At 34.2% G+C, this 16,524-nt stretch overlaps 1 protein-coding gene across 1 annotated transcript; it reads right to left on the bottom strand.

Annotated features, from left to right (window-relative positions):
• Positions 1-4,601: 4,601 nt before the first annotated feature.
• On the bottom strand, positions 4,602-10,920 carry LOC143058077 (uncharacterized). The gene is made up of 3 exons (XM_076231542.1): positions 9,629-10,920; positions 7,548-7,716; positions 4,602-4,806 (listed from the first exon to the last, which is right to left on the bottom strand). Exons 1-3 carry the CDS (start codon positions 9,870-9,872, stop codon positions 4,602-4,604), a joined length of 618 nt encoding a protein of 205 aa, XP_076087657.1. The 5' UTR covers positions 9,873-10,920.
• Positions 10,921-16,524: the final 5,604 nt, after the last annotated feature.

Here is a 16,524-nt window from a genome sequence, read left to right as displayed (position 1 = left end):
AATATCTATCATAATATTTGTGTATACCTTCTTTTACGTCGCATGCAGTATGTGGCCGAGACAGAACAACCATTAAAAGAACGCATGAATGGTCATCAAACTGACTACACCTGCATGCCCAACCTCCCCGTAAGTCTTTATTTGAGACCATCACCCGGGCGCGTACAAGCTGATCTGAAAGACTTTGACATCCTTACCATAGACCACAAAGAGGGGGGTTATTCGTCGGAAGACTTGCTCTGAAAATTTAGTTTAAATATATTTGTTTTTGCTTAAATATGCAAAAGGAATGAGACAAGTTAATCAAATTATATAGTCTTCTGTGCAGAGAAGGATGCGATGTTCTTATTCTTAAACAAAGGTTATGTTATATTTATAACTGGACGTTATCAAAAAACAACCAGTCATCATGAGTTCAGTGAACTGTAATTATTGAATCGCTTAAATTAAAAAAATCCATGTAATATTTGAAACTTATTCAAGTTATATTTGCAACTGGACGAAATATAACAACAATCAATTCATCAATCGGATTCACTTTTTATGAGGACTTTAAGTCAAATTATTTAGTCTCATGAAGTTTTGGGTGTACAAGTCTCTTCAATTTTGAACTGTATAGGCCTAATTTTACTCTTTTTTATTTGAGCATCAATAATGAGTCTTTTTTAGAACGTTCGTGTGGTTCGATTTGCTAACTCTGTAAATCAGTTTCTGTGTATTGGTTTTTATGAACTGTACCTGTTTCTCCATTTCATCTCGGCAATGCTGTCTGTCTGTTCGTTTTGATTTATGATGTAAAACGTATATTCGGTTTTCTGCATGCTTATTTTTTTTTAAACCAACACAAAAACGAGAAAAGTTTGGTTGCTGTAAGTTGTTACTTGTTAATTACAACGAGGTATCCTAAAGGAGTTCCTTCGATTTTCGATGTGTTCTTTATTTTTACGCTATTTTTTCTCTTTTATTGTAATATTTTTCTTGTTATTCTCTATTCTTTATGTTTTGCCACTATTTAATTTTTATTGTCTTTGTTTGTTTTGTCTGTGTTTTTTTCCATTCTATACTTTTAGGTAAATTTAATTGTAGTATTTTGGCCATTTCTGGGGAATTTTTGTTGACCACTGTATAACACAGACAGCATGACTGTGAACGCCACTAATTTCAAAGTGTTTCCAAAATCTTTTATACTTATTAGGATTGCTTGTCATAACGGGAAGTTGATAGAATCATTTAAATTTGTCAAATTTGGGTCACGGGGACTTTGATTGTTGCAACAAATGTTGCTATACCATTCGACTGCTACAATTTGCGAAGCTTATGTCGCAATCAGGTTTCAATTACTTTTTACTTTTCGTTTGAGTCAATATAAAACGTGCTTAGCTATAAACTCGCGGAAGGGCGGTATTTCATGTAAACTCCTTGTACGGGCACACCCATTTGGCTGTGTTTGGTGAAGAAAGACACATTCACGCCTCGGTGGACTTGTATGGGAACACCCATTTGGCTGTGTTTGGTGAAGAAAGACACATTCACACCTCGGTGGACTTGTATGGGCACACCCATTTGGCTGTGTTTGGTGAAGAAAGACACATTCACGCCTCGGTGGACTTGTATGGGCACACCCATTTAGCTGTGTTTGGTGAAGAAAGACACATGCACGCCTCAGTGGACTTGTATGGGCACACCCATTTGGCTGTGTTTGGTGAAGAAAGACACATTCACGCCACGGTGGACTTGTATGGGCACACGCATTTGGCTGTATTTGGTGAAGAAAGACACATTCACGCCTCGGTGGACTTGTATGGGCACACCCATTTGGCTGTGTTTGGTGAAGAAAGACACATTCACGCCTCGGTGGACTTGTATGGGCACACCCATTTGGCTGTGTTTGGTGAAGAAAGACACATTCACGCCTCGGTGGACTTGTATGGGCACACCCAATTGGCTGCGTTTGGTGAAGAAAGACACATTAACGCTTCGGTGGACTTGTATGGGCACACCCATTTGGCTGTGTTTGGTGAAGAAAGACACATTCACGCCTCAGTGGAATGTGGATTTTAATCCGTTGCATCTTTCACTGAGAATTCAATGCTGTGTACACCTTCAAAAATACCTGCTATAAATTGTTCAATGTATGTTGCCTTTAGCTAAATAGATATGTTCTTAATACTAAGAACATCTTATCAAACAACTTAGTTTTTTTTGTGTCAAATATTTCGCGCACTACTTTTCGACCTGTCTTAAGACTGCGTGCAATATTTGTCACTGGACGTTAAGTAAGAACATACCTATAAGTAGTCCCTTTTTGTATTACATGTACCGACCTTTGACTCCGGAGTACATTATTCTCTATTCTTTATATGTAAGCACCCTAGTATTATCTGTTCTTTATTTTAGTATCTGTTTTTCTTTCTTCTTCCTTTTTTCCCATTTTCTGTAGTATTACCGGTAATCCATTATTCTTTTTTCTGTACACCCCATTCTAACCCTCTTATACGGTCGGTTTACAGGCCATGTGACCGAGTTATGGTATAACAGACACTCTTTTTTTATGAAACTACTTCTTGCGCGAGCGTCACCGTACAGTATATTGGCATAGAGCGTTCTTGATGCAAGTAATTCCAGAAAAAGCTTAGAACGCGTCCAATTTATACATTGGTATTTTCGTATATTTGACATTTTCATTTCTATTGATATATTTGGTATGCATTAATAGTCAGAGATTACAAAATCAACCACCAGCTTGAAGGACTGACCTTTGACATGGATATGTACAATGGTGATTTCTGAAAATAGTCTTTGTATTATTGAACATTGTCCTTTTTATCTTTTATCAGTTTATTTTTATACGCATTAATTAGAGGAAGAAGAAAAAATCACGCGCCATGTAAATGAAGATACAGATGTGAAAAATATCCTTATTTTCAAGACTTTTTTCATATTACCGACTTTTGACTCCGGTTTTTATTATTTTTGACAAGTAACCTAATCTGTGGTAAGACATCCCAGTACTCAGTCAAGTAAGAGCAACCAGAAAAAGTAAAATCAAACATTTTATCGATGCAAGAATATTTTTCTTTAAGTTGCTCCTACCTGACTGAGTACCAAAATGTCCAAACACAGAGAAGTTACCTGCCGAACAAAAATAAAATCCAGAGTCAAAAGTCGGAAAGATGGAAGGTATCTAATTGAAGAAGAAAAGCAACACATGTAAAACTAAAACATTACATAATGTTTAAAATATCTCAAGGAATCAACATTCTTTGCTCATTGTTGAAGGCCGTATGGTGACCTGTAGTTCTTAACTTCTGTGTCATTTTGGTCTCTTGTGGATAGTTGTCTCATTTGCAATCACACCACATCTTCTTTTTTATATTCGAAGGTGGACTGTGGAATGCAAATATGGAAATTTTGGTCTTCTTATGATCGACAGTAAATTAGCCTTTGCCAAAGATGGGCGTTTTCGACTTTTCGGTATTTAAAAGTACATAGCCAGGTCCGGTCAAAATGTGGACATGAAATATGAAGCCTCGTGAAGAGAATGTCCAGCTCTTTGAAAGTTAAAAATCCTTGCAACAACTCTTAGAGGGGCCGTGGTTGTACAGTTTGAAGGTTAAATGTCTGTCAAATATATCTTTTATGAGTCTTTTATTTTGCTGTAGCAGTTCCAATTTCTCCGATCTTCATCTCGGTCGGCTCCTTTTAAAGGACATACCCATTATATTTCTTGTTTTTTTTCCTCGTCCTGAATGTTTTAAATCATGCTGCATTTTCAGTTAATAAAGAACTGACTGTCATATTTTGTTCTGTCTGTTTAAAAGTAGCATAACACGTGTGATGCACACTGAATAACCGGCGTCGCAAGCAAGCAGAATAAAAGTGTACCTCACATTTTTTATGTTAACTCGAAAAGAAAAGAAAAAAAAGTTAAAGTCATTCCTTATAATTGCATTCTAAATTCCTTTTCAAAGGTGTAATACATGAAAGAAAGATTTGATTACGTCACGGTCACATGACAAACATTATAAATATTGGAGCTGCGTGTTTATCCAAAATTACATAAAATAAATTAAGGCTGTTTCAAGATTTTTTAAGATTTGTCTCTTTTTGGTCTTATCCCGTGATGTGGTTTAACCAACATTTACGCAGTAAAGTTAATGTAACCCAACTATTGGGGGAATGTATAGAGGAAAGAAGATAAATAACATTTCAACAATCAACAATCAGTGTTTTAAAGAATTATTGTACGCAAACATTTTCTTTCAGTTCATTTATATGCTTTGGAGTTAGTATACACTTTTATTTAAGGGACAGCTGAGGACCATATCCTTATGGAGTTAGTATACACTTTTATTTAAGGGGCAGCTGAGGACCACCTCCCTATGCGGGATTTTCTCGCTGCGTTCATGACCCATGTTGTCTACATTTTGGTTGGGTTGCTGTCTCTTTGACTTACTCTCCATTTCTTTTCTTAATTGTATCAATGGAATGGAGCTCCATTTAAAGTCTATTCTAAAATAATTGACAAGTACACGTTTGACATATTTAATAAAAAAAATATAACTGTCTTTAATGAATCCAATCAGGTTTAATCATTAAAATCATCCTGGAAAATCTCCGCCTCCTGGAAAATTTCCAGGATTTTGTGTGTCACCGCCAACCCCACGACCACGACCAGGAAAGACATTGCCACCACCACCACCACCACCATCACCACCACCACCATCACCACCACCACCACCACCACCACCACCACCACCAGGCATTACTACCATCATTGTACCACCTCCGGTATTCGGTGTCCCTCTGAAATTAAAGAATTATGGGTAATTTCATTGTCCGTACCTCAAAATGAAAATAATGTCACGTCATTGGTTAAATTTCATTGTTTATGACATTTTTAACCAAACAGGACGTTTTGGTGTACACTTTTGAAAATATTATGCAGGATTCATTACATTCTAAAACGGCGAATTATGTATCCCTCTGAAATCATTTCGTAATTGTGCAGTGTTGTAAAAATATTGCGAAACATTGGTACTTGTTAAGAATTGCACAACTGTTTTTTTTGTTGGTAAAATCATTGTACATGTGACATGTAAATTAATGCATAATTGCAATTTGTAAAATTATTGCAATAAGTATTACTTGTCAAGAAATGCACAATTGGTATCTGTAAAAAATATATTACAAAAAAAAAAATATGATTGTGAAACTGAGATTTTGTTCCATGATAATTGCCCCAAAATGGGTAATAATTTATGAAATTGGGAATATCATTCAAAAATGGAATCTTTCAATTGGTTGTAACAAAAAAACAAACAGGCATATGAGTTTTTCTTCACCAATTAAAATTTTACAGTCATTATAACTAAAAAATCAGATTAAGAGAAAAAGTTAAGTTCTAGAAACTTTTTGCTGCTCAGAGGTGAACATCCTTCATTTCAGCTAATTCTCTCCCTTGCAACATACGGGTATCCGATACCCTTGTGGTGCCGTATATCTGGTAGATCCAAGTAGATAAATTACAGCGCGCACCGGTCTTAAATCGCATGTAGGGATAAGTGTTTAACACAATTGTTTGCGATACACTGTATGTAAAAGGAGGAGGGGAATTTTTTCAACTCATAAAAATAACGTTAATTTATGATTCTGTATCTTCAAAAAGGTGTGTCTCCTATATCTTCATCGTTTTTTAAAACTACGATAAATTGTAATTATGGCCATTTAATTATTTTTGATTTTAGCTTAAACAAATAGAGATCGTAAAGGGCCTTACAGAACATGACCCTTTTTAATGAACCTGGGTTATTGTTTTCTGCTTTTTGGCCGGGTTGTTGTCTCTTTGACTCATTCCCTATTTCTGTTCTCAATTTTAATGGTTTTTTTTTATATTATATTAGTCAGAGTAGAGAGTCGATTACAAATCTTGAGAAGGGTTATAAGGGGTCACATCGAATATAAGTGAATTAATGTGTCCGTTTCCGAATCACGATATAATTAAATCCTGATTTCTCTCAATTCCTGTATCTAAATGGCTCAATCTTGTAAACACTATAAAAGAGGGCCCTCATGGGGTTTTTGATTATGTGATTACTTGGCCGTTTTTTTAATGATTATTTGATTATTAAGCCAAATATGTCATGATTATTTGATTACCTAGGACTGTATTTTTAGTTTATGATTATTTGATTACTAAAGATAAGCAAATATTTAATGATTATGTGATTATATTGGCAAAAAAATGGTGATTATGTGATTACTAGGACCCCCCCATGAGGGGCCTCATAAAAGGTCATCCTACCTCTCAATCATGCGATACATACTATATACAGCACTCAAAATTAGGTAACAATAAAAAATAAATCCTCATAATAATAAAACATATTCATCTAAAATTCCGAAAAAAGCAAACATGGCATTGCTAAGCAATAATTTATCATACCCCTAGAATCATTTATCCCATGAAAGATCAAAATTAGATTTTCTTTCAATGCCTGCACAAATATTGATGTCATTTCTTTACACAAACACCATCAAACACTGACAGAATCGAAAGGAAAGTACCCGGATGACAATAAAGAGAACCGAACGATTGAGGTCGGTATCTTAAACAAAACGTCCTCCCCTCCATCAGACGATCATGTATACAGGCTTATGAAACTCAATAGAAACGGAAACAAGAATCTCCAAACTTTTCTCTTAATGACTTAATCTTGAGGTATCTGTGAATTATTTTATAAAACATTGCATGTGGTCCTCGCGTCATTTTCTCCTTTGTGATCTTTGTGCTGCTAGATACCAGAAGATGTGGTATGAGTGCCATGAGACAACTCTCCATCCAAGTCACAATTTATAAAAGTAAACCATTACAGGCCAAAGTACGGTCTTCAACACGGAGCCTTGGCTCACACCGACCAGCAACCTATAAAGAGCCCCAAACATTACTATTATAAAACCATTCAAACTGGAAAACCAACAGTTTAATCTATTTAAAAAAAGAGAAACGAGAAAGACTTATGTACCTTATCAACAATCGACAACTACTGAACATCAGATTTCTGACTTAGGAAAGGTACAAACAATTGCAGCGGGTTTACACGTTTTAATTGTACCAAACCTGCACCCTTATGTGAAACAATAGTGTAACGTCACACCATAGAAAGACACACTATAAAATATCTACTGAAATGGCTTAACTCAATCGAAAGAAATTATGATACAAGTGATCATAATCTGAACGAAAAAGAAGGACGAAATATACCAGAGAGACATTCAATCTCATAAATCGAAAGCAAACTGACACTGACAACGCCATGGCTAAAAATGAAAAAATACAAACAGACAAACAATATACACATGACACAATATTAATCTATGTTGTCTGATTTATTCGACTTCTACTTAAGCTTCCTGTTGCCATCTTTTTTGAACGGAGATATACTTTTTTTTCTTTCGTCACAACTCGGCCGATTCCGTACCTTCATCTAACGGATAGATGAAGTAGCATTCACCCGAGGATTGACGGTTGCATTTATTTTACTTACGCCATCATCATCATTCCCATCATGGTCATGCCTAAAACAGCCGCTGACGCCACTCCGTTCATATCCATTGTTGTTGTTGCTGCTGTTGCAGCTGCTTGGGTTCTCTGTTGTTGTAATGATCTTAATATTGCAGACAAGATTGCAATCCAAATCAAAGTACCAAAAATTCCTAAAAGGATATGTAATGAAGAAAAATTAGAAATTTTAGAGCAATCGAAATGTTTGTTTCAGTATCTGAACAATTCTGTTTTAAATTGAAAGTTGACTTTGTCTTCATAACAATGCATGCAGTTTACAGTGCAGTAGGTATAGACCCTGTTCTGTACTAGACTGATACGGTGAACTGGAATATTCACTTCCTGGTTCACAAGGTTACAGTCCGCAGGAAGAAAAATGACCCAACTTGACCCTGTCCTTTGTCTGTTTTGCTCTGATGCCCGTATGTTGCAAGACATTAATTTTCTAAAAAAAAGTCTCACTTCGAACCGACAAGTCTCGTCACATATTCCTCGTGCACCGCGGCTAAAGCAGCACATAAGATAAAATAATAGCAAAATTAATATAAATAATAATAGGAATAACAAAAATGAGTACTAAAACATATTAAAATTTCACAAATGATGTACAGAAAATATTAATTACAAGACCAGTATACTTTGGCTTAAACGTAGATGCTAAACTATTCCCACGGGGAGAAGTTGTGACGATACCCATACAACGGTCGGATTAATAAATATCATTGCCTAACTATTAGTGTTTCCCCTTAAACCGACATAAAAAAAGTAGTGAAACTCTCTTAGTCACATAAACATTATTATTTTGACCAATCGAGCTAACGATATCTTAAATAGTGAAGAATTGCAGAAGTGATATGTTTACATAATATTTGTATAATATTTTGTGAAATAATGAAAACCGAGAATTGACAGATGACTTCATCCAATCCGATATGGTGTAACATTGCATATTGTCAATTGACAGATGACTTCATCCAATCAGATGTAGTGTAACATTGCATATTGTCAATTGACGGATGACTTTATCCAATCAGATGTAGTGTAACATTGCATATTGTCAATTGACAGATGACTTCATCCAATCAGATGTAGTGTAACATTGCATATTTTCAATCGACAGATGACTTAATCCAATCATACGTGGTGTAACACTGTATATTGTCAATTGACAGATGACTTTATCCAATCACATGTGATGTAACATTGCATATTGGCAATTGACGGATGCCTTTATCCAATCAGATGTGGTGTAACACTGTATATTGTCAATTGAGTGATGATATTGTTCAATCCGATATGTTGTAATACTGCATATTGTCAATTGACGGATGATATTATCCAATCTAATCAGATGTGGTGTAACATTATATAAATAACACATAGCTGAGAAGGTGATAGAGCAGATTGTTACCCCGAGAAAACATTGTCAACCGCGGCGAAGCCAAGGTTGACAATGTTTTTCTCGGGGTACCAATCTGCTTTATCACCCTCTCAGCTATGTGTTATTTAATTTATTTTACTGAATGTCCTATCACTATTATCTTTTACAGATTAATTTTATTTTAAAAGTATTTTCTATTACGTCATGTGCATAACAACATTACGGGTATACATAAGAAAGAAAAAAAGTTAAGCAAGATGTTTTATTTTTTTTATTTTGAAAGTGAAATAATAAAATCTGAGTCAAAAAGTAGAACTTTAGCATTGTATTTAATTACTTGATGTAAATTCAATGCATTGCCCTTCAAATTATCGATTTTTTATTGGTGTACACGAGAGGGTAATTTAAAAATTAAAAAAGAAAATGTCACCCACTCAGCCATGTGATAAATAAATTAACACCATCGTATTAGCCAATCACAATATGGCATTTCAACGTGAAGTAAAATAATGTAAATTGTCAATTGACGTATGACCAATCAAATGTGCTGTAACACTGCATATTGTCATTTGACGGATGATTTTATCCAATCATATGTGGCGTACATGTAACATTCAATACTGCAGACACATTTCTGATTAATATTACTTTAAAATTATCACACGAATATTTTAGAAACATACCTCCGAAACCTCCACGAAAACCTCCTCCTCCAAACGAACCTCCTCCCGAACCTCCCCGTAAACCTCCTCCATCAGAAATAATAACTGGATTTCGTCTGATTGGACCTGCTTGAGCCACCGGAAGTTGATATGGTACATAGTAAGGTAATGGAACAACTCTTGTCCTGGATACACCATTGTCTAGACCATTTTGTGCAGTCGAGCAGGCGATAAGCGAAATCACGACCAATGGTAGGGATAACATCTTTGCCTAAATTTTTAATAGAATACAAAATTAATTCATTTACTTCAAGATTAATGTTCCACACATATTTATTCGATAAAGGAACTTTACGACTGAATAGGGATGCGTTTAAAAACTAAGGGCTCCAAAGAGGCTCTGTAGTAATTTTCATCTTGTAATTGTATCATATACATTTTGTCAATGAAAATCTATTCAGTGTAATTGAATAGATATTTCATGTAATAGAGAGGTATTTGAGAAAACAAACCAGATAAATACGACATTGAAGTCCCATAAAAGAGGGACGAAAGATATCAAAGGGACAATCAATCTAACAGTTCGAAATTAAACTGACAACGTCATGGCTATATAAGAAAAAAACAAACAACAAAAAATTGTACAAAAGACACAACATAGAAAGCTAAAGACTAATCAACACAAACCCCACCAAAAACTGAGGGTGATATCAGGTGCTCCGGAAGGATAAGCAGTTCCTGCTACATATGTGGCACCCATCATTAAAATTCTAGTTAATGACGTATCCATCTACATTACAATCCTGTCTACTGTAAACTAACTTATTTTCGCGAGCGATTTATTTTTGCGACTTTCATGAGTAAAAAAATAACGCGAATAAAAATCGTCGCGAATATGTTAAACTTTTATCTTTTATTGAACTACATCAGGTAAATCGCGAAAGCCGCCAAATTGTCTAGAAATGGTAAAACGCAAAATAAAGTATCCACGAAAATAAGTTGGTGTACAGTATTTTGTCAACTTTAGTGTACATGTACCCTTGTTTTTTGTTGAACAATAAGTTAAAAAATATTAGTACATTTTACGTGGCTTGTGATCGGTAACATTATTACAAAATGTTACTTTCACATTAATTTATCTAGTATTTGAAACATTAAATTTAGAAAAGCAAAATTGATGAAAGTGTATAATTATGTCTAACAGACATTTTTCAAAACAATTAATAAGTAAACGTAAATGTTTTTAAGTAATCAATTTGAATTTGGAATCAAATTGATCTTAATAAATGAACATTTCTCTAAAATTTATATCAGAAAAAAAACTTAATAAAACTGCTTTTATTAACTATGTATTTTTGAAAGGAAAAAAAAATATTGGAGCGCAATAATCATGATAATAAAGTTTCAATTCTACGATTGATAACAAAATCGTGCAATTCCCAATTTGCAATTTATTTATTTATGGAAAAGGTAAACAATCCTAATGTTAGAAAAATTATATCCCTTTTTGCAAAGATAAAGTTTAGAAAATAAAAAAATAATTTTAATTTATTACAATTCAGACTAAAAATTAAGTTTAAAGTCCAAACCTGCCGTATCACATAAGTTCCTCTCCGTTAGTCCGTTGGTACAATCCGTAAGATCAAGCTCGACTACTCTATAATCTAGAATTAGCTGGTTTTAAAGTTTTTAGCAACACCGAAGGGTAGGAATTAGCATGATACCAGTTCAAGTTGGTACGTCACGTGATTAAGGAATAACCGATATAAAATACAAGCCGGAATGGCTACTGGCTTAATGTATTAATAAGCATTAACATTTTCATGTACTTAAAAAAAAAAAAAAAAACATTCATTCAGATCTAAATGTGATGGAACTGACATCCTTGTTTAGTTGTTGTTGATTTTATATTCATAGGTATGCTCTTTGGTAACTGTAGACGGTGAGCCCCGCCTACTTCCAGCCATCTTTAATTTTCATTGGCTGTCAGAATCTTTTCACCAATGGATGTATAAGTCGAGATGTAATTGAATCATTTACGTATCCTTGAAATTGGAATCAATCATATGTGTAATATAGAGTGAAGATGACTATTAAGGGGTGATATTAATAAATAGCTTACCCAAAATCTACCAACTTCCAAGCAAGGACCGAAGCACATAAACTCGGAAATCAATTAAACGCAGGACTTCGGGAATGTCCGGAGAGCCGACAACCTTGCTTCGGAAGTTGAAAATCTACCTGTCTTCTATACATGCAAGTTTGATTGCTCATAATATTTGATTTCTAAAGATGGTGCCAATACCTCGTGATATTTGTGCCGTACAAAAGGCGAATTACGCTATTCTCTGCACAATAAATATTGTTTCAAGAAAACATCAGGTACGCGTAATTTTTTGCTGCAGTATTGTATTCTTCGCTGTCTTTTATTTAACAATGTACGTGTATTCTTTAGTGTTAGTAATTTTAAATGCCACTTTCCACACTATTGTGCTATTTCGTGCTGGTCAGTGTTTATTGAAGGTGGAAGTCGGAGTGCTCGTAGAGAGCAACCGACCTTTGAATGGAAGACTTACAATTCTTGTCAATTAATATGCCGGATTCGAACTATACCCCACAGTGTTGACAGTTAGGCTTGTTAAGCCTACTAGAACACTCGGTACACGATGCCCTGTGTTTGTTTTTGTGTATCTTTCTTTAAGTATTTGTGTTGTTTGGTTAAATGTATTTTATTGTTTTACGAACTCAACTTCCGGTTCTTGGTGGGGTTCATATAGATGAATCTTTAGTGTAGTGTTTTGCGAACTTGTTTTTTTTTTTCGTTTTTTTCGCCAAGGCGTTGTTAGCTTTTCTTCATCTTATGATTTAACGGCATTTCACAAGACAACACACCTAATGGAATGTATGGATAGACAGTTTTCAAACCTTATATGTAGTTCGATAGGACAAACATTTGTATGTCTCTGACCGCAAGGCACTTGTTAATTTTCTCAAAACATTAGTTAAGGAACATAATATGTTTATCATTTGGGAACTAAAAATATTCTGAATCAGAAAAAAGACACATTTTTTCATAGGTTTCTTTCATTAAGTATGTTTTGGTGCCGGAGTTTTCTTTAAGCTTATGATAATATTTCAAATAATTTTCCTTTGTTCGTTGCACTATTTCTCTTATTTATACGATCTTACAATAAATGTAGTCTTTCTAGGATATAATGGTAAACATTGTGCCCTCTATTTTGATAATGCAAGAATAAGTTTACAGCAGTATAAATAAAATCAACAGTAGTATACCGCTGTTCAATAATCATAAATCGAGTAAGCAAAAACAAATCTGGTTTACAAACTATAACCGAAGGAAAGACATGACCTATAACATAAAAACAGAAATGGAAAACAGAAATACTGAACTACAACAAAGGCAAATGCCAACATACACAGAAACGGACTATAAATACCAAATGCCACATTCCTGCCTAGGTACAGGAAAATTGAAGAAAACAAATGATTGATTGAACCTAGTTTTATGGTAAGCCAAACCTCCCGCTGCTATGGCAGTATTAAGCATACCGCTTAAATAACAACACCACGTAACAGGAACACAATACAAACTAACGCAAGAACATAACGGTTCATAATGTAAGATGTATGTTTAGATGAAGTGAGTAGTATTCACAAGTGTTGCACATCTTCTCTTAAATCATAATATAGATTTTCCTATATAAAGCCCAATTACTGTAACTGTATCTTATTGTTTGTTGTATTTAACCACTGTGATGTGTTAGTGAAAAAGATATGAGCGCCAAGAAACATGCTGAACCATGCCAGATTTTGCATATGTCTGTTATAAAAGGGGGAGCTTGTAGCCCACAGTTTAGCTTTTAAATGAACAACACATCGGGCGCCACATATAGAGCAGGATTGGCGTACGATGCCAAAGCACACGAGGTAATACGCGGTTTTTGGTGGGGTTCGTGATATTCCGAGTTTAGATTTGTTAGGTTGTTTTCCGTTTTCCGTTCACGGTTTGTGTTTGTAGTGTATATTGTTTTGCCCAGGCATTGGAAAGGAGAAGGTTCACGAAGGGTTAAAATTGGCCCTGATTTTTTTTTTGTTTTTCAAATTGGGGCAAAAAATTACAAATCTCACATAGAAATACTTGTGATAATTCTACTAAGACAAAAATATTTTTTTCTGTCACTTTCCTTTACTATTTATGGAGCAATGACCCCTTAAATGAGCATAATTTGTATTAAAAGGTCAATTTTGGTACTTTTTGTCCATAATTTTAATTGTTTTTGGCATAATTAACCTTGGCCTCCATCTACGATCCAAAAAGTTTTTATATTGATGAAATCTATATCAAAATTGGAATCTTTCGGTTACAACACATTCTGGATCGTAGGTGGCGGCCAAGGTGTTTCAAAAGCTTTTAGGTCTGAAAAATGCACAAAATCATCATATTTTGACAAAATGTCCAAAATCGGCTTACTTTGGCTAATATCTTGTAGTCTTATGAAAAGAACTGATATATTTAGCATTTATACTTTTGAAATAGACCCATTTACGAACCAAATTGAGACCTTTTTGGTGTTTTATGATAAAGTTGATATTTTAGGCCATTTTGTGCCATTAGTGAACCTTGTCCTTTGTTCTCGACATCTGAGTTTGGTTATTTCATTGGTATGATTAGCCACTCTTTTTTACCGTTTTGACTGTAAACTGTAATTTTTTTAGTTGGTTCTTTGATTGTTTACTTTGATGTGCGAGCTTCGATTTAACCATTTACATATATACCCTACATTTCTACTATTGATAGAAGTGAAAATGCCAAAAATTGTAAGCAACACCTTATGATATATTTCATACGTGCAACGCGCTGTCATGGATTCACCTTCACCAGAGACGTTCAATGCCGAGTATATACCCAGGACCTAGAATAATAGCAAAAGTCCATGAAACCTTAGTTTCTTAATAATCTATGAATTTATGAACGGAAACTTTAGAAAGGCTTGTTATAAATAATGTCGGCACCCAAGTAATGACTACTGAGCTGATGATACAGTCGGGGACTAATAGTCTACGATCAGTGATATCAACTCCTGAACAGTGCAATGAAAATTAAAAAACAATATCTTATGAATTGCATTCGTCCGTAGCACTCTTCTAGGATTTGCCTTCATTAGGAACAATCAAACTGAAACATTTAGAAACCAAGGATGTACAAATGAATAAATGTTGAGTAGCTAATATAAATGACATAAAGACAATACATTACTACTGAACTTGAGAAACGGAATGGCAAACGATACATCAGGTTGAAGGTCCGATACATTGAAAAATCAGGTTGGAGGTCCGTTTATGCATTATATATGTCAACGAACACGAATAAAACAAAAAATAAGTAGAATAACAACAACAAAAAACGAACTCAACAGGAAATACAAAAGGTAATTCGGTTATCAATGGTACTTAGTACATCCATTATCTTATGTAGAAAATGGTGGATTAAACCTTTAACGTATTTGGCAGTTGCCTATAACTCGATTATATTGATATGTGTCAGCAAAACAAACAGATGTAAACATGTCAAACATTGGGGTCTTTTTGGTAATATAATCTTCATTACTATAAAAACAAATAGCTTTTTAACTTTTTAACAAGTAACTATTTACCAAGTAATTAAGTAATATGATCATATTTTGAAAATACGCAGGATGCTCTACCCTAGGAATAAATTGCCTTCGCTATATATGGCTTAACCTCTTGGAATTTCTCCCAAATGCTCTTAAATTTAGTATTTTATTTGGAATCACTGATGAATCATTTGTTGTCTGGAGTACAACATTTAAATCCTGATATCTATGACGAGTTTATATTTTTTTTATATTAATATTCGACTGATATTTTAATCATTCTTTATCATTTGATTTCCAATCATAAAATGTCCTTGGTGTCTGTTTGTAATCTAATTTTTAATGTGACATTTTTCACTTTACTACAAGTAGTTGTCTTCGAAAATCCAATCACAAATATATTTAAAAAAGTAACCTCTTTAAAATATTTTTCAGGTAATACCCATGATACCACACATTTTTGGTGTATCCTTACCTGAAGTGATGGTATGTTTTCAGGTGATGAATTGGCTTGTTAAACTGTTTTACAAAAGAACTCTTATCATAGAATATGGAATATCACTGGATAGTTTGGCTCATTTACCCACTGTTTGATGTTTTGATTGTTTCTAGAGGATATGGAAACAGTCTTTGATACATCTTTTATTGTGTCAGCCTTGGAACCTCTCCATTTCACTATCCAGACCCCAAAATGCCAATCTGGGTGGAATTTTGTGTGAACAACTTCCATTATTGAAAACTGAACTGAATTGTGTCTGTTGGTCATATATAGTTCTCCATAGTCCATACCTTATTAAAGAAAGACAAATTATAATCCTAACTGATATGCATGAAAATAAAGGAAAAGTCAATATGAAACAGATCGAAACAGTAACATTTGACTCACCAAGTTTATACATAAGACAGTATTGCATAGTAAATAATGTATGTTTTATCACAGTATTCAGTCCACTAGGAGTTGTTATGAATATTGAATGAAATGCCTAAATGGACCATATCAATGCTTGCGAGACACATTATGAGAACGTGATGGGAATTAGATATTTAAAATCAAAGAAATATAAGTTAGTCAACATATATATAAAAAAAAAATGATGTGTACCATTATATTTGAGTACCAATATCTTCAGTTCAAAATTTAAAGTATAATTACTATAAACTTATAATACCAGTGGTGTGTGCTCGTCTGTCTTATACTTACGCTATAACTGTGTTCTTGTTCTTGTTCTGTCCGGTACAGTTATCCATGTGTAATTTCACATCAGTTTCATCATAACTTTT

This window comes from Mytilus galloprovincialis, chromosome 14, assembly GCF_965363235.1.
Source record: "Mytilus galloprovincialis chromosome 14, xbMytGall1.hap1.1, whole genome shotgun sequence".
In the NCBI taxonomy this organism is placed as follows: domain Eukaryota; kingdom Metazoa; phylum Mollusca; class Bivalvia; order Mytilida; family Mytilidae; genus Mytilus; species Mytilus galloprovincialis.
This window is presented reverse-complemented; position numbering and strand designations above follow the sequence as displayed.